The sequence below is a fragment of the Engystomops pustulosus genome, chromosome 4 (assembly GCF_040894005.1).
Source record: "Engystomops pustulosus chromosome 4, aEngPut4.maternal, whole genome shotgun sequence".
In the NCBI taxonomy this organism is placed as follows: Eukaryota; Metazoa; Chordata; class Amphibia; order Anura; family Leptodactylidae; genus Engystomops; species Engystomops pustulosus.
Window position 1 is genome coordinate 17,999,638 of NC_092414.1, and position 22,820 is coordinate 18,022,457.

Genomic DNA, 22,820 nt, shown 5'->3' on the forward strand with positions numbered 1-22,820 from the left:
CCACTTAATGGAAGTTAGCCCAAAAAATTTTTTTGTAATATTTTTCATTATTAAAATCAATAATTATTAATAATGATACACATTAATAATAAAAAAAAATTAATAAAAAAAATAGTAATCACAACAAAATAATTTATTATTAGATTAAAAATCTACATATTTTTAATTCATTAAAAAATTTTTTTCATAGAAATAAAATAAAGGCAGCAATTTTCTGACCACTAGGTGGCAGCAAAACCACACAAAATCCACCATTACCCATCACACACTGCACACTTTTTTTTTAAAATGACATACACTGTATAAAATCACAAAATACTTCTGCAAAAAAAAATAAAAAATAAAAAAATAATTAACTTTAAAAGCCTCAAAAATTTGTTACACAGTCATAGTCAAAGAAGCCAAGTATCAATAGTTTGGCCTTCCTCTTCCTTCTTTCTCTGGTCTGGGGTCTAGAGTGTTTTTTTTAAACCAGATGTTGTAAACAAGACCCTCATAGCATGATGGGAGTTGTAGTTACACAGCTGGAGATCCATATGGTAGATTGGTCTGTCCCCAAGGTCTCTTATTACTTAGGTGGTTTTTCCCTCGAAGCAATGGGGGAAAAATGGTCTGGAAAAACTCTGATCCCATTGGCTAAACTACCTTAGGACATTTTTGTAACATCCCTTTAAGGGCAGACCCTGAGTATTAATATTGGGGTATTCAAGGAGCCAAAGAGTAACTTATATCTAACACCAAAGGACCTACATTACATAAACAGCCCATTGATTTCAATAAAATTGCTGTAATTCCTTATCTCTCCCTTGGTTGGCGCTGCAGGGAATTGCAACACTTACTCCCTAGTTTCAAACAAATCCCAGCAGATTGCTGTACATCACAAGGTCCCTCTAACTAACAGGCACAGAACCCCTTTAAATCCAAGGGAACCTGTCACCAGGTTTTACCCCAATGTTGGCCTGTAAAAATTATCCTCCAAAGTCAGGCAAATATGACTCTTCTCATCTTATTTTCACATGAGATGAGTCAAGTTTAGTGGTTGCAGAGGGAGTCTAATTTCAAAAGCCCCTGACTTCTGTTCTATAGCACCTAGAAACATGCTTCTGGTGTCGTTTTAAAGATAAGAATCTCATCTTTCACATCAGGCTTATGGGTCTGTGAGTTACATAACTGGACAAACAGGGATTGAAACCATAGACTGGAAATGGATCTTTATCTGCAGCTTCCTTTTCCGGCTACATATTTAGCTGCCTGTATCTCTGGTTCTGTAGCTCACATAGCCATTAGCCTTAAGTCACCTGAAAGATGAGAACCTTATCTTTATTATGACACCAGCAGCACATTTGCATGTGCTATAGAACAGAAGATAGAGGCTTCTGAAATGACATGCCCCTGCAATCACTAAACTTGACTCATTTTATGTGAAAATTAGGTGAGAAGAGTCATATTTGCCCGACTTTGGGGTAGATTTTTTTTTTATCTGTAAACAGGTGAGATTTCACATAAAAGAGGGAAATCTAGAAAAGATTTTTTTACACCCCACCTGATGGAGCTAGACGCTGTCCAAGGGAACCTGTCAACATATTTTACCTTCTTAAACTACCAAGCCGCTCAGGTCAGGTATAAAATTTCTAAAATCCCATCTTTTATGTGAAATCTCACCCGTTACCTATAAAATATCTTCTCCAAAGACTTGTAACAATGAACAGAACAGAGTGATGTCTGCATGAGATGAGTCAAGCTTAGAGGCTGCAGGGGAGTTTCACTTCAGAAGCTTCTATCTTCGTTTCTATAGCACCTAGATACATGCTGCTGGTGTCATATTAAAGATAAGAATATTGTCTTTCAGATCACATGAGGCTTGTGATCTACAGAGCCAGATATACAGGAAAGTAAAGATATAGGGGCACATTTACTAAGAAGGTCGGAAACTGCTCTAAAAGTGCTCTGCCTGTGTATAATACTCGGTTGGACACATCAAGATCGTGCGCCAAAAACCATGAATCTGTCGCTTCCCCGCACTGGCCGACAGAGTTGACCAACTTTTTTGTGGTGCGCCTTTAACAAAGGGCATGCGACAGACTTTGAATGATAAATCCGATGCATGGTCCGACTGAGCGCCCCCTAATTTGTGTCGCATGGAGGCTAGCATAGCCTATACAGGCAGGTTTGTTCTGAAGTTGAATTTGTATGTAAGTCGAAACTGTATATTTTATAATTGTAGATCCAGACAAAAAAAAAATTGTCCCAGTGACACTTGGAGTTTAAACATTTTTTGCTGTAATGGGACCAAGGATTATCAGTAAAGCTTCATTACAGACGCCTTACAGCTGATCATTGCAGTCTGGGACTGTAGTAAAGCATTCAGAGAGCTTCACCAGAGGTCAGAGGGGTCTGTCTGTAACTAGGGGTTGTCTGTAAGTCGGGTGTCCTTAAGTAAGGGACCGCCTGTAGTTGGAAATGTGAGATTCAGGTAGAGATCAAAATTCACAGCTTTATTTTAGATGCCTGTATCTCCAGTTCTGTGTCTCACAGTCCTGATGTGATTTGAAAGATGAGATTCTTGTCTTTAATATGACATCAATATTTCTGGATACTATAAAAACTTAAGATAGGAGCATCTGAAGAGACATTTCCCTTGGGGTCTCTAAACTTGACTCGTCTCAGGCAAAAAAGTGACTCTTCTCTGCTCATTGTCACTTGACTTTGGCGGATATTACACAAAAGAGGGAATTCTAGAAAGGACATTTTATCCCCTATATGAGGGGGTGAAGAGTTTAATGGGGTGAAATCTGGTGACAGGTTCCCTTTAACATCTATACAGGAAGTGTATGAGGAAATAATTCTTTGTACCTTAAAAGCTGAAGCCTTTGGAGTCAGACACTTGAATGGCTTCTTCTCATCCGATACACCTTCATCTGGAAGTTTGTGACGTTTTTCTGCGGCTTCTGCTCTTCTCCTCTCGATTTCTTCTTTAAGTTTCTTCTTCTCTTCCTAAGATATAAAAAATAGAATTTTTTCGAACTTTTTTTTTTTTTTTTGCAACCATCTTGTGGACTGGATAGAATATCATTTACCAGTTTGAGCATAACTACAACTCCCATAAGGCCTTGCAGATGGAGCTCACCGAGGTAAGAATAATAATAACCGCCCCACAGCTCCCCACAGGTCAAGTCTGGTATTGCAGCTTAGATTAATTCACTTCAATGGAACAGGGCGACAATACCAGACACAACCTGAGGACAGGAGTGGCGCTGTTTCTGGAGTACTCCATGAAGATGTAGACACGGCTGTACCCTACCTCCTCCTTGGCTTTCTTCTCGGCCTCCTCCTGTTTCTTCCTTTGCTCCTCTTCTTCTGCTAATTTCCTTCGTTGTTCGCGTTTCTTCTTCAGCTCCTCCAGCTCGGCCGCAGCCTCTTGTTGCTTCTGTTTCAGCTTCTCGTTGTCTACACTTTCTGGCTCTCCTCTGCGATGCTTCAGCTCCTCGAACTTCTTCCCTGCGTCTGTCACATCCGAACTTCCTTTCGCACCACTGCAAGAGCGAAACGTAACATAGTATCAGGAGGGGGAGTTATAGGGGATGTAGTGCACCGGCCCTGGCACCTATAGCACCGGCCCTATGGGTCCAAACTCTAATCATCCTCATCCTCAGTGTTCAGCACTACTACTCCTATCCTGTATATATAGGCACAGCACAGTACTACTACTCCTATCCTGTATATATGGGCACAGCACAGGACTACTACTCCTATCCTGTATATATAGGCACAGCACAGTACTACTACTCCTATCCTGTATATATGGGCACAGCACAGTACTACTACTCCTATCCTGTATATATGGACACAGCACAGTACTACTACTCCTATCCTGTATATATGGGCACAGCACAGTACTACTACTCCTATCCTGTATATATGGGCACAGCACAGTACTACTACTCCTATCCTGTATATATGGGCACAGCACAGTACCACTACTCCTATCCTGTATATATGGGCACAGCACAGTACTACTACTCCTATCCTGTATATATGGGCACAGCACAGTACTACTACTCCTATCCTGTATATATGGGCACAGCACAGTACCCCTACTCCTATCCTGTATATATGGGCACAGCACAGTACTAGAACTCCTATCCTGCATATATGGACACAGCACAGTACTACTACTCCTATCCTGCATATATGGACACAGCACAGTACTACTACTCCGATCTTCAATATACGAGAACAGAATGTTTTGGTTTTTTTTAATTCATTTACGGTGCAGATCATGGCCACTAGGGGGCAACACTTAGTTTGTAAAACAGTTTAAAGTGGAAAGAAATGTAATATTCATGGGAAGGAATCAGCCATTGGAACTCATTGGAACTTGTCTATGAAGATGCTCATGGCAGCCACAGCCGCTGAAGGAACTCTGCGTTCCCAGGATTTTCTTGGGTCAAAGATGACAAGTTCCGTCCAAGATCTTTGCAATTATAGTTATGAAGTGTCATCCGGCAGCTGTGGAGTCAGGATGAAAATATCCGGGAGGATCTATATATAGGGCAGGATCAAACAATTCAACTTGGCCTCCATCAAAGATATTGTTACATCATCGCCAATCGCCTATAAGTGATTGTTAAACATGATGTCCGGAACTTTCCGGATGTAATGGATTTGCTAGTCAAGGAACAAGTCAATTTTTAAGACTAACTTTCTAGGAGAATAAATTCCTTCCTTCCTATGGACCTATCCATAGGAAATGTCATCAAAATCAGATAGGTAGGGGCCGAAAATATGGCACCACCACCAAGCAAACGTGTCACGGTGAAGTAAGGATGCAGTCTGTCCAATATTATCTCCATATTCCATATATCCCAACTGTTTCCCAACCCTACAAGCCTGAAGGACCTAAAAGGGTCATCAACAGTGGTTTCCTCTCATGGAACCTTAGTGGGAACCCATCTGTCCTCCAAAATTTGGATAGGTTGCCATACACATAGTGGCTATAGGTCAACGTCTACCTACAGAAGTTGTAGAAGGTGGTTACGAAACCTGATGTCTACACACAACCCTTAGAAACTTGTGAGGAACTCTGATATGAGAATCACACCTTGTCACAAAAATTAGTTGTCAACGGTGGTTTCCTATCATGGAACCTTAGTGGGAACCCATCTGTCCTCCAAAATTTTGGATAGACTGCCATCCACATAGTGGCTAGTGGTCAACGTCTAGCTACAGAAGTTGTAGTGTTGTAGAAGGTGGTTATGAAGCCTGATGCCTGCACACAACCCCTAGAACCTCGTGAGCAAACTCTAATATAAGAATCACACGCTTAATCATAAATATTCGTTGTCAACAGTGGTTTCCTATCATGGAACCTTAGTGGGAACCCATCTGTCCTCCAAAATTTTGGATAGGCTGCCATCCACATAGTGGCTAGTGGTCAACGTCTAGCTACAGAAGTTGTAGTGTTGTAGAAGGTGGTTAAGAAGCCTGATGTCTACACACAACCCTTAGAACCTCAAGAGGAACTCTGATATGAGAATCACACCTTGTCACAAAAATTCGTTGTCAACAGTGGTTTCCTCTCATGGAACCTCAGTGGGAACCCGTCTGTTCTCCAAAATTTGGATGGGCTGCCATCCACATAGTAGCTAGAGGTCAACGTCTAGCTACAGAAGCTGTAGTGTTGTAGAAGGTGGTTACGAAACCTGATGCCTACACATAACTCTTAGAACCTCGTGAGAATCACACCTTATCACAAAAAGTCCTCCTGATAAAGTCTATAGAGAAAAGTATTCAAGACATTTTTCTTCTCAAAAGTTCCACCTAATTAGTAATACAATTCTTGACCCCCAAGACCATGGACTATAAGAGTGATGGTTGCTCACTCAAAATCTATGAGACCAGTGAAGATACCAGAGCACATAAGAGGAAGTGGTGTCCTCTCATGTAACTCATCCGTCTTCCAAAATTTGGATAGGCTTCCATCCACTCATTGGCTGGAGGACAAAGTCTAGCTCCAGAAGGTGGAGTTACCTAGAAGGTGGTTAAGAAACTTGATGCATATACACAGCTCCTAGAACCTCGTGATGGACTCCAATAAGAGGATCACACCTTAAAAATCCTTCTAACCTTACTTCCCTCAAAACCTAAGGGACCAATGAGGATACAAGTACATGCTTGACCACCAGACAGAGGGAAGTCCTGTTTTCGTGAAAGGCTGATTTGTGGGACAGCCCCTTAAAAGTTCCTTGAACTAGTAAACTTTGCATGGAAAATATACTATAACAACTTGTATATGAAAGAAACGAGAAGAAAATTTCTCATGTTTCACTCATTTTCCGGAGGGAGAAAGAAAAATGTGAGTGGGGCACTCCTATATATGGAGCATCAACAAAGACCCAAGCTGATGGATGTCACTTAACATATAGGGGGTCATTTACTAAGGGCCCGATTCGCGTTTTCCCGACGTGTTACCCGAATATTTCCGATTTGCAGCGATTTCCCCTGAATTGCCCCGGGATTTTGGCGCACGCGATCGGATTGTGGCGCTTCGGCGCTGGCATGCACGCAACGGAAATCGGGGGGCGTGGCCGAACGAAAACCCGACGGATTCAGAAAAACCACCGCATTTAAAACAAAAAATCTGTCACGGAGCTTGCACTTACCTTCACTCAGCCCGAGACGGTGAACTCCAGCGCGTTCCGATGCTTTTCAGCGTAGCAGCGCCACCTGGTGGACAGCGGAAGAACTACCTTAATAAATCCCGGCCGGATCCGAATCCAGCGCAGAGAACGCGCCGCTGGATAGCGAATGGACCGGGTAAGTAAATCTGCCCCTATGTTCTCTGCGCTGGATTCGGATCCGGCCGGGATTTATTAAGGTAGTTCCTCCGCCGTCCACCAGGTGGCGCTGCTGCGCTGAAAAGCATCAGAACGCACTGGAGTTCACCGGCTCGGGCTGAGTGAAGGTAAGTGCAAGCGTCCCCGAGAAAGATTTTTTGTTTAAATGCGGCGGTTTTTCCGAATCCGTCGGGTTTTCGTTCGGCCACGCCCCCGATTTCCGTCGCATGCATGCCAGCGCCGACGCGCCACAATCGGATCGCGTGTGGCAAAATCCCGGGGCAATACAGGGAGAATCGGCGCAAATCGGAAATATTCGGGTAACACGTCGGGAAAACGCGAATCGGGCCCTTAGTAAATGACCCCCATAGTCTTATGTGAGGAACAGATGAGACATCATGGGGACCATGGATATCCTGTTCCAAAATCAGCCATGTTTCTACTTCAAACACAACCAAATATGAAGATTGTTTGGTTTAAGAAGAAGACTTATTACCCAAACTTGTCCATATGTTTAAGCTTCTGTGGCGTAACTTCATGTAAACTTTCTCCGTTTTGAGTTTTGCTCTTGCGTTCCCAGCTGGACTTTAACTCTTCCTTTCCTCCTTTGGGTTTGTCGTCCTTAACCTAGTCAGGAAAAAAAAGTTTTGGAGGCCCAAAAAAACGAGAAGTCAGTTTGTTGAAGAACATAATATGAGCCCTGACCACTAGTGATTATTATGAGGAGGTCATGGCTCATGAAGCGTTGAACCAGATGATGTTGCTAGAATATGGTTCATTTTGTGGGTTTTTTAAAGGGATTTTCTGGCCTATTATGCATATTTAATACTGTTGACTTATATTGGTTAGGTGGGGGGCACCAAGATCCTGAACTGAACTATACAATGGATGGAGCCTTCTACTTCTGGCCCTCTAAGTTCATCAAACCCCCAACATTGGATTATAATGTTCTATCTACAGAAACAAATAATTAAGGGTTAACTAGTTTCTCAGGTCTCCTCATTCTTATCTCCTAATGGTCTCTAACAATTACCTAAAGCATAAAAAATTTCTGGAGGACCCTTCATATAACATACATAACCCATTGATTTTAAAGAGAACTGTAATTCCTCAATCTCTCCAGTGGTGGCACTGTAGGCAAACCACACACTTGCTCCAGGGTTCCCTCAGAGCTGATCGGCGGTGATCAGGTCCTAGATCCATTTATATGAGGTGTCTTTAAGCCCGGACAACCTGTACTTACCAGACTTTATGACACTATTTGCACCACTTTTGTGTTTCTAATAAAATGTAATGCAGCATTATTGGTAATTTTTATGGATGGAAAGATTAGTTTTAGGAATTTTTTGTATTTAGAAAGATCAGTAATATTATTTTTGAGATATTTAATTGGTGAAAGGAAGCTGGAATACAGTATCACGGAGAATACTGTAGGAATGTTTAAGAGAAGGAAAAGAGAAAATTTGGCCAAAAAAAATAATAAAAATAAGGGATAGTGAATCATTTATATGTGTGGGGGAAAAAAACCTCATACCTAAGATTTGCAATTTTTTAGGTAGACATTTTTTGACAACAGGAGTTGTAGCCATGTTGGTTGAGCTCAATCAAAACAAATACGAGATAGTTACCTCCTCTTTTTTGAAGCCGGGTCGCCCTTTGTCATCCTTTTTAGTTTCAAATTTATTTTCTTTGTCTTCTCCCTTTTTCGTGACATTTTACAGAGTTGAGTAAAGTTTACGAGTCTACGAGCAGGCAAGGTGCACTGTTGCATCTGCAGCCAGTCTAGCGCTTGGTGGCGTGTTGCCATGAGTGCGTGTTTTTGGTGGTCCAAGACACTTAATGGACCATACCACCGGTCATATGGGTGTTGAACTTACAAGATCTTAGTCTGTGCCAAGAACTCATAGCTCGTGCTGTAGACATTGGGTTGTCTCCAGGTCTCCAGCTTCCCATTCTGCCGTAACAGAACGATTGCTGGTTTTGTTAGTATTTTCCCATGAGTTCTACCATAACGGGAAGGTCTACAACATTTTTATCTATGGAGGAGGCCCCAAGGATTATGGTCCACAGCATAGACAACCAAGCCTTCTAAGATCTTATATGTGTTTCTTTCTGGAAACACCCTACACTCAAGATCACCTGAAGATGATTCTCAGGTTCTCACCACCCAATAGCAAGAGAGATGAAGAGATTAACTGGGGTTTGGCTCCTTTCTCCTGAAGATCTTAGTCTGTGGACATTGGGTTGACTAATCAACACAAAAAAACTTTGTCTACGGCAGGCCTGTACAGATCTAGGAGGCCTAGGAAAAACACTGTCCGGCTAAGGATGTAGGGATGAGATCTTAGAGATAGCTTGTGCCGTAGACATTGGGCTGTCCAATCAACAAAAAAAAAAACTTTGTCTACGGCACGCCTGTACAGATCTAGGAGGCCTAGGAAAATCACTGTCTGGCTAAGGATGTAGGGATGAGGGAGCTTGACCTTAAAGTTGAAGTTTTGACCATAAGTAACTGCTGAGAGTGTCAGGTATTGTTCCAGGGGAGCAGTGTAACCATACCCTTGGGAATAATGTATTTAAATTCCAGGGTTGAAGCTTCTCCAAGAGCATTGGGGTTGTGTCCTCCCACTGCTGTGCTCTTAGCTCCCTCAATATAACTCTTTTCCCGTACTCTAAGTAAAACCTGTAGAAAGCCTTTGGGTGAATAGTACAGAAGTCACTCAGAGTAGAGGGCAGTAAAGATGGAGCCATCCTACTCAGAGAGCTCTCCATGGTCAATACCTAATATGGTCAGCAGTTTTGAATGCTCAAAACTTTTATCCAGTTTTTGTCCTTTACCATGGTCAAAATAATTGCCCCCTTTAAGAGTAGTCAAAACAATGTCACACTTTCGGTCTACTAGTAGAAGTTATGTCTCTCTAGATCTACAGGAGTCACAGCCCATTCCATTCCTTCCAAGTCAACCTGTGGACCTGGAAAATGGGTTTTGACCCGCTATACATTTTTTCGAAAAGCGGTTGGATTTTTGTAACAGGTTTTACACTAATACGTAGTAGTTGAGGCCTTACGGAAGCACGTGCCACACGATGCTTGATGCAAGCGTGGCCAAACACCAAACGTGAGACAAACCAAACCTGTGCCACTCAAAAATTTCATCTGAACATCCCTTAACATGCCTTAGGGTCACTTGACCAAGAGGGATGAGAGGAAGTTTGGTGGTGCAGTGTTAGCAGTGAGAGTCATAAGCAAGGGGTTAATGCGCAAATACAAGTCTGAGCTTTCAGCGAGACAAATCAGTGAGGAAGTGAGAATCCAGAAAGCCTGTGTGTGAACAAGACCCAACGCTACTGCTGCCATTCCATTTCTCAAAACACGGGTGCAAAATTAATTGCCGGAGGTGGTAAAAATGTACCTGCTTCCTGAGGAAGGCGGGCTGCATTTTGTCCTCCAGCTTCTTTCCTTTTACCTGCTTGTCGTCAGCTTTTTTCTCTTCTGCTTTCACCTTCTCCTCTTTCTTTTTGGCCTCTAGTCTAGCTTTCTCCTCCGCTGCCTTTTTCTCCTCGGCTTTCTTCCTTTCCCTTTCCTCTGCAGCTTTCTTCTCCTCTGCTTTCCTCTGCTCCTCAGCTTTCCTTTTCTCCTCCGCCTCTAGTCTTTTCCTCTCCTCCTCTGCCCTTTTCTGTTCTGCCTTTTGTCTCTCTTCTTCAGCTCTCCTTTCGTCTTCCTCTTGTCTTCTCTGACGCTCTATTTGTTCTGCCTCAAGTCTCTCCCTTTCCTCCGCTGCTTTTCGCTCTGCCTCAACCCTTTCCCTTTCCGCTGCTTCCCGTCTTGCCTCTTCTTCAAGTCTTTCCCTTTCCTCAGCTTCCTTTCTTTCTGCTTCGACTCTCTCTCTTTCCACTGCCTCCCTTCTCGCCTCTTCCTCCTGCCTCTCTCTTTTTTCTGCCTCAACGCTTTCTTGCTCCAGCGTCTCTTCTTCCACTTTCTGCTCCTGGTCCTCCCTGGTGATGACTGCCTCTATCCTCACCTCCCCATCTGTCTCAGCCCTTGACATCTCTACATTCTTAATTTGGAAAGTGACCTCTACCTGATTCTCCTCTATGTGAGGTTCCTCAGGTGCTTCTTCTTCTTCTTCCTCATCGTTCTTGACCTCAACCTCTTCTGTTTCTACATGTTCTACCTCTTCTTCTTTTCTATCATTCTTCTCAAACGGCTTGTCGACAGCTTCGGCCTCTTCCACTTCATGTTGGCCTCTATGAGCGTCAGTATTATTTTCTTTAGGCGAGGTATCGTTTTCTTGGACTTCATTTTCTCCATTTCTGCTACTTTTTTTGTCAGAAATAGTTTCGTTGGTTGTAATAGATATGGTCGGGTCTAATTCTTTCTGTCGCTCCATTGCCTCTTTTAGACGTTTCTGACGCCTTTCTTCTCGTTTGGCCAGTCTCTCCAACAGCGCAGCTTCATCATCCACTGACATGTCAGCGTTTGTTACTGAAGAAGACTTGGTCTCCTCTCCTGTGATACTGTTGAAAAGAGAAAAAAATGTCACTGAATAAAAAGATCTGGACAAGTTGGTTGGACATTGAATCACTATAACCCAAGAAACCTCCACCAGAAGTTAGATGAGGTGGTGACAGATCTTGATTTTAGACTAGATGATTGATATTGAATATTTGTATCGACCATCCGTGCATCCAAATCCATGCATATCCAACATATCAAAATCTGAACCGTGGTGGAACAACTTACCAGATACAATCCAATATTTTTATCTGAGTATTGAAGTAAAAGGTTTCTGAGAGCAAAGTGTTAGATGGAGGAGGACTCTAGTCTCGAAGAACTTTTCCAAATCATAGCCACCAGAGTTGTGGTGACTGTTCCCTAACACTCCCAACTGGGCTGGAAGAGTCACAGTGGATCCCACAGCATTTGTGTTCAGCTCAAATTATTGGAAAACTGATGGCCATACTGGGAACACCAGAATTTTGTAAAACCTACCACCTATTTATCATTGTCCAAGCTCGGCAATTTCTCAGGGACTGGTTGACCATCCTGTATATATAAAAGGCACAGGACTCTCCGATTGTCAGAACGAGGTGCCACCAAGGACATCTGGTGAGGAATTTTACAATATGTAGATTTAAAGAGAGAGTTTGGGTAGAATAGTTGGTGGTTGACAACTATCTCGTTGACCAGACTTGGTCATGGTTTTGGAAACCCCTTCATGCCAAAACAACCTTTAAGAATTCTTTTGTAAAACATCAAAACCAAAAACGACACTAGAAACCAAAAGGTTATTCTCTGCAGAACAAAAATCTTCATACAATGCCAGGTCACTGCAATATCAGGGTCCTTGGACGTATAAATAACACCAAGCTATTTGCCTGAATTCCTTCATGTAAAGTTGTACAATGTAAATAAAAGTTTGACATACGAGCAGACGGTCACTTTCAACCTCCCTTTCAACTTGCCTTATTTACATTCTTACAAGTTACTGGAAGGTCTCCAGCTTCCCATTCTGCCGTTACAGAACGATCGCTGGTTTCGTTAGTATTTTCCCATGAGTTCTACCATAACGGGAAGGTCTACATCTGTGGAGGTGGTCCCACGGATTATGGTGCACAGCATAGACAACCAAGCCTTGGAGACCTAATATGTGTTTCTTTCTGGAAACACCCTACACTCAAGATCATCTGAAGATGGTTCTCAGGTTCTCACCACCCAATAGCAAGAGAGAGCATAGACAACCAAGCCTTGGAGACCTAATATGTGTTTCTTTCTGTAAACACCCTACACTCAAGATCGTCTGAAGATGATTCTCAGGTTCTCACCACCCAATAGCAAGAGAGATGAAGAGATTAACTGGGATTTGGCTCCTTTCTTCTGATGATCCCTATAGAAGACACATTGTACACAAGTTCTCACTGCATATACATCCACTGGTTTCAAAACACCCAACCCGGTTTTCTGCCAATGGGGTGGAGCCAGGAGCTTCACCATAGACACTGCTAAACAAAATGATGGATTATTCTCTACTGGATATTATTCTTGACTTTGTCATACTCTACGATGGGAATCATGTGGTCTCCTGGTGGATCAGTCTAACCTTGAATGTGGTTATGCCATCTACAAAGGATTGTTCGCCATAATTTTAAAATATTTTATTGACCCAAGCATGGACTGATCAATTTGTCATTTGGATGGTCCAGTGGTGACCAGTGGGGACTTATACGGTAGGTCCTTAGTAAGTTACTTACTACAAACCCAATTCTAGACATTTAGGTCCATTGTGGGAGATTTATCAGTGCTTCGCCAATTTCACGCATGTATGGAGGGCCCAGCCACCAGTGGATTGGGCTGGTGTGGGGCGTTCCTGTTCACTGCTGATCTTCTCAGGTTCATACGCAAGGCTACCCCAGGTTGGGCCTGGCATACTTTTGCCCCGATATATCAGTAGGTCTGTGGTTTTTATCATACGTATGGTAAGGCGTATGAAAAATTCTCCCCATTGCTACCAAATGTCCTACACGTGCTCCATATATGATATGTTGGGTCCTCCGATCTTTGATTGGGGCAAAGAGCTTGGGGTGAGGACAGCAACAATGGGTAACCGCTATCCATGATGGGGTTCGGACTAGAGGTGATCAGGCCTGAATTTTGCATACGGATTCGGGTGCGTCCTGCTTGACCTGGACATATTGCCAATCCGGCATATTGGCGCCCCTAGCTACTAGCCATGGCTATGATTGGTTAGAGGGAAACCCCTGGCCAATCAGATACATCTGGCCAACCTTAGCCATGGCTAGTAGCTAGGGGCTTCATTGGCTGTTCAGCTGCCAATACAACAATATGTCAAGGTCCGCTAATCTCTAGCTCGTACCCCTTGGTTCATGGTTATGGGGGTCTTTCGGTACCACCATTGGACAATAATACATAGGGAATATACAGTGTCTGGATTTACCTATTCTGGGTTCCGCCGTACCCATCGCCATCATCCCTATTCAGCTTCTGCCGTTCCTCGCGGGCGCGCCGCCGCTTCTCTCTCGCAGCTTCCTCTTCATCGTCGTCCGTTCTCTGATAGGTTGCCCTGTAGCAAAAAATAAAGAGCCGCTTCAGACTATAATCTATAAATAATCTGTGGTAGCAACACTGTGACATCCCCAGCGGAGCAGCATACTGGGAGTTGTAGTGCTGCTTGCAGGTATACTAGGGAGTATTGTATCAAATTTAGTTTTAAGGGGGTCATTTATTAATATTGGTACAGGGTCCATTTTTTTTGGTGCACAAATTGTGCGGTAATTCACACTGGGATGTTAGAGCATGGCGCAAGGGGTTAATGAACGACCCCCAAAAAATCTGTGAGTGACGGAAAAGGAGCAATACTGAGGCACAAACAGTACATTAATATGGCGCCCAAGGCGCAGCAAGGGAGGTAAAATCAGCTAAAAAGTCCATAATAAATGCCACACATGGAGTCCTGTGCCAGTGCAGACTTGTATCCTCATCTTCGTAGCTGTAGGATAAGGACAGGTCTAGTAATGCACACAGTGATGTCACAGTACATCCCAGGGACCTTAGAGGTGACACTATTCTGATGGTCATAAGTGTCATGTGGGCAATCACAGCAGCTGCACCGGGGTCCCACCACAAAGACGGATCATCTCCTCATTGTACATTGTGTCCTTTTATTATGTGTGTTATACCTGTTCTCTGTACTGTGACATCACTGTGTGTATTATCCCTGTACTGTGACATCACTGTGTGTATTATCCCTGTACTGTGACATCACTGTGTGTATCATCTCTGTACTGTGACATCGCTATGTGTATTATCCCTGTACTGTGACATCACTGTGTGTATTATCCCTGTACTGTGACATCACTGTGTGTATTATCCTTGTACTGTGACATCACTGTGTGTATTATCCCTGTACTGTGACATCACTGTGTGTATTATCCCTGTACTGTGACATCACTGTGTGTATTATCCCTGTACTGTGACATCACTGTGTGTATTATCCCTGTACTGTGACATCACTGTGTGTATCATCTCTGTACTGTGACATCACTGTGTGTATTATCCCTATACTGTGACATCGCTGTGTGTATTATCCTATACTGTGACATCGCTGTGTGTATTATCCCTGTACTGTGACATCACTGTGTGTATTATCCTATACTGTGACATCGCTGTGTGTATTATCCCTGTACTGTGACATCACTGTGTGTATTATCCCTGTACTGTGACATCACTGTGTGTATTATCCCTGTACTGTGACATCACTGTGTGTATTATCCCTGTACTGTGACATCACTGTGTGTATTATCCCTGTACTGTGACATCACTGTGTGTATTATCCCTGTACTGTGACATCACTGTGTGTATTATCCCTGTACTGTGACATCGCTGTGTGTATTATCCCTGGACTGTGACATCACTGTGTGTATTATCCCTGGACTGTGACATCACTGTGTGTATTATCCCTGTACTGTGACATCACTGTATAATTTTATACTGGTTACTCGTCATGTTCCTGCCCATTACACAATCTTCCTGCTCCCCTAGTATCCAGTACGTCTCTCTTATACAGAGCATCAACCTAGAACTGAATGAATCCGATCCTATAAATCCAACGCGTCAGTGGGAATGTTCCCCTTTGAATGACCTCCCCAAAAACAGACAAAAGAAGACAATTTATGGAAACCACCGTATCTAAAACAACGATCATCCTCATAGCAACCCGTCCAGATGAACCTTTGACCCCCCCCTTCCCCCTGCAAAAAAAAAAAACGTGAACCCACTTGGTCATCAAAGACGGGGGTCAAAAAGTTAAAAACATCTCCAAACATCTCAGGTTGACCTATGAGACCCAATCATCCGGGGTCCGTCCAGCCACCGGTGTCCTATAGCAGAAGGTCACAAGCCAATGACCGCTCCTCGCCTATCACTAAGAATTATGGGAAAAAGGGAAAAACTTTGAATTTTTTTTGTTTAAAAAAGCCCAAACCTGTAATCCATCTCTGCTCCCTCTTCATCCCGGATACAGTTTCCCGAGCGACGCCGTTTCCTTTTCTCTACTCAGGGCCGATACTTAATCTCCTGCATTAAAAATGTATGCGAGGCGACGTAATCCATACGAAAATATCGCAGGGGCTCCGCCCAAAGCACTTTCCCAGACTAATGGGTGCCCTTTCTTAAAATAATCTAACTATGTGTTCCCTATCACGGAAAGAGGGGATAGAGTTGAGTTTACCAAATCCTAAAAAGTCTTATTATAGGGGGCGGGGGAGGGGAGGGGCTGTCCCGTTTGATTAAAAGTAATTAAAATGTAAGTAAAAAGTGTTACAATTAGTCCTGTAACAGTAAAAGGATGATCTAGCTAGAAACTGTGGTGCAGCGAAGGTAAGCAGTTTGCCCACAGCACTCCCGCAGGTGAAGTGAGGTATTACACAATTATGAATAAATTATATAGCAGCACAGGTAATGGTGGGGCCTTCAGAGATGAAATTGTTAGGTGTCTCTACTCTAATCTAACAGATAAAGGGACCCCCTGATAAAAAGTTATCAGAGTTTTTTTTTTAAGATCCCTGCTTGGGAACCTTCATCATGTAGATGGCATGACCTCACCGGGGATAGAGAAGACTTTGTTGTTTTATAGGGGATGACTCACCACGGGAGGACAGAGATCTGGGATTTCACACGAGATACAACTCATTATATACAATGGCAGCAGGGAGATAAAAATCAAGAAAATTTAAGTGCTACAATTAAAAAAACGTATCCATGATGACGTTATGAGTAGTAAGCAGCGCCTCTCCTGGCATGGGGAGAAATCTGCAGCGGGAACCATGGGGCGAGCATACCACCAAATGTGTTTATGGGGGCGCTCTGCTGAGGCAGTTTACGGGATATAGTGCTGCTGAGGCCGTTTATTAGAGCATTCTGCTGAGGCCCTTTACTAGATCGCTCTGTTGAGGTCGTTTATGGGAGTGCTCTGCTGAGGGCGTTTACGGGAGTGAGTGCTCTGCTGAGGCCGTTTACGGGAGTGCTCTGCTGAGGCCATTTACTAGATCGCTCTGCTGAGGTTGTGTACGGGACAGTGCTGCTGAGGCCGTTTACAGGGGTGCTCTATTGAAGCTGTTTACGAAAGCATTGTGCTTAGGCCATTATGGGAGTGCTCTACTGCGGCAATTTACTGGAACACTCTGCTGAGGCCATTTACAGGGGCGCTCTACTGCGGCAATTTACTGGAACACTCTGCTGAGGCCATTTACAGGGGTGCTCTACTGCGGCAATTTACTGGAACACTCTGCTGAGGCCATTTACAGGGGCGCTCTACTGCGGCAATTTACTGGAACACTCTGCTGAGGCCATTTACAGGGGTGCTCTACTGCGGCAATTTACTGGAACACTCTGCTGAGGCCATTTACAGGGGCGCTCTGCTAAGGCAGTTTGCGGGAGCGCTCTGCGGAGGCCATTTACAGGGGCGCTCTGCTGAGGCCATTTACAGGGGCGCTCTGCTGAGGCCATTTACAGGGGCGCTCTGCTGAGGCCATTTACAGGGGCGCTCTGCTGAGGCCATTTACAGGGGCGCTCTGCTGAGGCCATTTACAGTGTTCTGCTGAGGCCCTTTAATACATCGCTCTGCTGAGGTCGTTTACGGGAGTGCTCTGCTGAGGCCGTTTACGGGAGTGCTCTGCTGAGGCCATTTACTAGATCGCTCTGCTGAGGTTGTGTACGGGACAGTGCTGCTGAGGCCGTTTACAAGGGTGCTCTATTGAAGCTGTTTACGAAAGCATTGTGCTTAGGCCATTATGGGAGTGCTCTACTGCGGCAATTTACTGGAACACTCTGCTGAGGCCATTTACAGGGGCGCTCTACTGCGGCAATTTACTGGAACACTCTGCTGAGGCCATTTACAGGGGTGCTCTACTGCGGCAATTTACTGGAACACTCTGCTGAGGCCATTTACAGGGGCGCTCTGCTAAGGCAGTTTGCGGGAGCGCTCTGCTGAGGCCATTTACAGGGGCGCTCTGCTGAGGCCATTTACAGGGGCGCTCTGCTGAGGCCATTTACAGGGGCGCTCTGCTGAGGCCATTTACAGGGGCGCTCTGCTGAGGCCATTTACAGGGGCGCTCTGCTGAGACCATTTACAGTGTTCTGCTGAGGCCGTTTACTAGATCACTCTGTTGAGGCCATTTATTTGAGCGTTCTGCTGAGGCCATTTACTAGATTGCTCTGCTGAGGCCGTTTATTTGTGCGTTCTGTTGAGGTTGTTTAATAGATCGCTGTGCTGAGGCAGTGTACGGGAGAGTGCTGCTGAGGCCGTTTACAGGGGTGCTCTATTGAAGCTGTTTACGAAAGCATTGTGCTTAGGCCATTATGGGAGTGCTCTACTGCGGCAATTTACTGGAACGCTCTGCTGAGGCCATTTACGAGAGCGCTCTGGTGAGGCCATTTACAGGGGCGCTCTGCTGAGGCAGTGTACGGGAGAGTGCTGCTGAGGCCATTTACAGGGGCGCTCTGCTGAGGCCATTTACAGGGGCGCTCTGCTGAGGCAGTGTATGGGAGAGTGCTGCTGAGGCCATTTACAGGGGCGCTCTGCTGAGGCCATTTACAGGGGCGCTCTGCTGAGGCAGTGTACGGGAGAATGCTGCTGAGGCCGTTTACATGGGCGCTCTATTGAAGTTGTTTACTAAAGCGTTCTGCCACGGCCCTTACAGGAGCGCTGGGGCTGATCATAGGGCGCTCTTATAAGGCTGTTTCCTTGGGTGATCCGCTGTGGCAGTTATGGAGACCGTTTTCTAAGGTGAAGAATCTTAATTTTTTTCACAAACAGCGCCACTCCTCTCCGTGGTCCATGCCTGATATTGCAGATCATAACATTCCAATTAAAATCTGCTTAGCTGTAGTTCCAGACACAACCTCTAGACAAGAGTGGCGCTATTGCTGAAAAAAAAAAAATCTATTCTCCTACAGCAGGAAACAACATTGATTTAAGAGAACATATCAGTCATGTCCTAAGGGAAAAAATATTCAATTCAGATAACTTGGCAGCGAGTAAGAAAAAAAAAAATCTAAAAAAAAAATACCACTATTTTACACGTCCCATAAAAGATTGAGCCAGGCCGCGGCCCTACCTGCCAAGCCCCACCTCACCCTCATTAATCAGCAGCTCGCACAATAGTCACACGCTGACTTTTTTTTTTTTTTATTCTTGCATCATTTAAGAGTCGAAATCTATTCCCTTATTAGGACAATGCCTGTGTGTAAAAAAAAAAAAAAATCCCAAAATTTCCCCCTTTAAAAGTCATTACCGTGACGAGCAGCATGTGTTTGGATAAGAGTATAGTGAGACGTCATGAACAGACGGTTATCTGCCGCCCCCCCCCCCCCCCCCCACGGTATTGCACGAGTTGATTCGCTCAATTGAAACAATATGTTGAGCTTGGGTGAAACATTGATAAAAGGTGAGGGCCGGAGCAGTGACTTCTGGGATACGGGATCATCTCAGCGACGGATACATTTCTCATTATTTTAAAAAAACGAGTTTAACGGAAAAATTTTTTGAAGCTCAACTGATTTCCTTACACTTCATATCCCTTATTAATGAAATTTCTTATTAGTAAATCAGTAATTTTTTTAAATGTTCTCACTCAAACTTTATTTACGGAATTCCGACATATGTAAGCCCCGCCTCCAAACCACCCATAAGCCCCACCCACAGACTATGATCCATATAGCGGATGGACTGACCTACTTTTGTCCGAGTAGCGTCTAATATTCCTACCGGTATTGTTTTTTAAAATTTAAAAGTAAGGGGTGTGTCCCGCCACGCTAGGGTACTGTCCAATCAGTACAAACTACAACAAGATGGCCGACCCTGTAATCCAAAACAGGAAACATCCCTGAGCTGCCTACGGACCCACCCGCTGACCAACCTGTCCAAGCCTAGCCCAGCCCCCTTTCAAACTGGGGCACGCCAAACTTCTTCAGAATATTTTATGGAAATTAGGGACTATCCTGGGAAATACGAGACAGTAGGCACAACAAAGCACAATAGGAGAAACTTGTCCTTTCACCGTGGCCCCTTTAACCATACAAGTCGATATGCTGCCACTTAAAGGGGTTATCCCAATTTTAATTGTTGCCACCTATCCACAGGATAAGGGATAACAATCTAATTGGTGGGGGTTAGTCCTCGTGAACAGCGGGTGTCCAGATTGAACAGATTCCCTGTTAGGTTATCAAACTTAACTTGGGTAACCCAATGAAAAGTTCTGGAATTTTCTAATATATTTTGTGATCCGTTTCTTCGCTCTTCTTAAAGGGGATGACCACTTTACCTCAAGTTTTTTGTAATGTGTGTGTAAGTGTGGGGAGGGGGGCAGTGTATTAGTAATTTACTAATATACATCTATTAATAGCTCTGCTCCGCTTTCTTGATATGTAAAGTGAAGCCTCCTGTCTTTTACCTCATGAGCCAGACATTCCTGACCATAAAATGGCCGCAGATGGAGGGTCATGTGATCTCTATGGGGGAGATTTATCAGAAGTGTCTGAGAGCAGAACTGTTCTAGTTGCCCATGGCAACCAATCAGAGCTCAGCTTTCATTTTCCCAAGGCTGTTTACAAAATGAAAGCTGAGTTCTGATTGGTTTCCACAGGTACCCAAACAGTTTTACCACAGAAACTTCTGAAAAATCTCCCCCAAAGGGGCAGTTTTTTAGATTGCGATAACCGTACATGAGGCCTTAGTGTGAGTAGGCCTTTTAGTTCTCACAGCTGAGAGTACGATCTATAATCCTTCTCCTGCACTGATGGACTGTCCCTTTAAGTGAATGTATAGTGTAACTTCCCGACAGGAGCTGCAGATTTAGTACCCACGCTCCTTATCCTATAATGAGGAGATTAGCGAGTGACAGTCACGCAGTACTAGGCGCTGTCGGACACCCGCAGAGAGGAATGCCGCGGCTTCTATATTATTATTATTCGCATTATGTGATGTCATCGCTGTCATCGCAAGCAGAAAACAGTCATTAAGATTCTTCTGTCATCTTGTGAGATTAAACCCACACCCAGGGAGAGCCTCCGAGATGCTACGTCTGGGGCACAATCACTTCTATTCTGGCAGGTAAAATTACAACCGTGTCTCCTTGTCTGCCTCTTATATCTTAAGGACAATTTTCTATAAGCTCAGTATTTAAAGGGGAACTGAGCCCTTCCCTGACAGATCCCTTTTTCTTGAGATACTTGAGATAACAATTCCATAGAAACTACTCTTACGGCTTTGTATAGTTCCGTTCCTCGGTAATTCCTTCGAAAAATTGGATTATAAAATGAGAAGTGGGCCTTGTCAGTTGGGGGGCGGGTTTATGCACACTTTTAAACTGTCCAATCAGAACTGGTGTTGCGAAACTGTGGATGGCCATTCCCGATTCTTACCAAAAGTTGGATATGTCATATCCACAGGAAGCCATGACTGACCAGCGGTATCCACTGGCCAATCAAATCCATGTCTAGTAGTTTGGGGTATCAATTGGTCGGATTGGCGGGGCACACCCACTTCCAATAGGAAACTTCAGGTCCACCAATCTCTAGTGCTGGATCTAAAGTCTAACTGCAATGCCAGACATGGACTATAGACAAGGGGGGCGCTGTTTGTAAATAAACTATTATAAAAATGATAAAAAAGTTAGACTTTTTAGTAATTTTCCTATATCATGTTTACCCTCTAAAAATGTATTAACCCATTGGGCTACTGTGTCTCGTCACAAAGTCACGTAGCAGCGACTACACAGGAACATCTAAAACAACAGGCCCTTGTTCGGCTACGACCCATTCATGTTTCTTTGTCCTGCCCCCGGTGTCATCTCCAGGCTTCCAACCATTTCACATTAAATCTCCTACAAATAACCCACAAGGTCTCAGAGAAACTGCAGCTTTCACCTGAAAGAGCTGCCATCCCAGCATGCACCATCGCTGAGATCTCTCCGCTGGGCTCCGACTTGTGAAAATAAACACTTGCAACAAAAGTCTATTGTTTCCCTGTGCAGCTTTTCTGTTTTTCTTTTTCGCTGGAATAGAACCTTATGCCAGACTTTATTCTCACCTAAGTGACTCTGACACGAAAAAATCCCTCAAATACCAGTCATTCAAAAAGATCCCGTTTCATATATATAATTTCCAAAATATACATTTAGTGTGGTCACAGTTCTATATTGCAGATTAAAAGCTTCAAATCCACTGCTTAGTCCCAGAAGTAAAATAATAATAACGTTCTGACTACCTGTAGTCACCACTAGGGGGAGCTAAAGAGCTTCTTGAATACAAAATAATATGTATTAAGCTCCCGCTAGTGGTGGCTGCAAGTAAGACATTCTGGGATACCTTAAGAAGGGGTAAATCTACTGATTGCTGTAAAAGAATGGAATGTGGGAGGTCTTGTTGACAAAATAAGGTGTGGTTATTACATGGGGGGACTGGCTAAACTTATAGGGGGTTGTGGTACTGAGGATGTAAGGGAGAGGATTGATGACATAAGAGGCTAGTCAAATTACAAAGGGGTGGGGTTTGCTGCTGACCTCCTCCCCAAAATTCTTATTTAAAGGGAAAGACACGCCCCCTTTAGTAAAAATGATTTTTACATTTTGAAGAGAAATCACTTAAGACATATCCTCTTTACAAATAGTTCAAGATGATTGACAAATCCTTCCAAAATTTTGAGTTTGGACAACTTTATATATGGTCACCTTTATAAAAAAAAAAAAAAAAGCCTGTCCCATGGTCTCCTATTTTAGATACTGATCCAATTTGTGGAGGATAAGGCGCCAAATGTATGCTTTATAAAATCAAAAAACATTCGGAAAACGTACAAAAAGTTGAAAAAAATTCACGAGAAGGATGAAAAAATTCACAAAGTTAAAAAAATACGCAAGAAGTTGAAAAAAATTCACAAAAAAATTTCCTAAAAATATATTCAAAAATATG

General features: G+C 43.7%; 1 protein-coding gene across 7 annotated transcripts in view; it reads right to left on the minus strand.

Annotated features, from left to right (window-relative positions):
* Nucleotides 1-22,820, minus strand: part of CALD1 (caldesmon 1) — a 123,690-nt gene that overhangs the window by 24,282 nt on the left and 76,588 nt on the right. For 5 of the 7 annotated variants that reach the window (XR_011854778.1, XM_072145379.1, XM_072145377.1 and 2 more), the window contains 6 exons: nucleotides 13,792-13,917; nucleotides 10,249-11,353; nucleotides 8,465-8,536; nucleotides 7,333-7,463; nucleotides 3,302-3,533; nucleotides 2,854-2,994 (listed from right to left, as the gene is read on the minus strand). Coding sequence is in view for 6 of the 7 variants with exons in the window: in XM_072145379.1 (XP_072001480.1) it covers nucleotides 2,854-2,994; nucleotides 3,302-3,533; nucleotides 7,333-7,463; nucleotides 8,465-8,536; nucleotides 10,249-11,353; nucleotides 13,792-13,917 (1,807 nt within the window). In the remaining variant the exon portion in view is untranslated. The remainder of the gene's footprint in view (nucleotides 1-2,853; nucleotides 2,995-3,301; nucleotides 3,534-7,332; nucleotides 7,464-8,464; nucleotides 8,537-10,248; nucleotides 11,354-13,791; nucleotides 13,918-22,820) is intronic. The other 2 variants (XM_072145382.1, XM_072145383.1) reach the window with 1 other exon arrangement.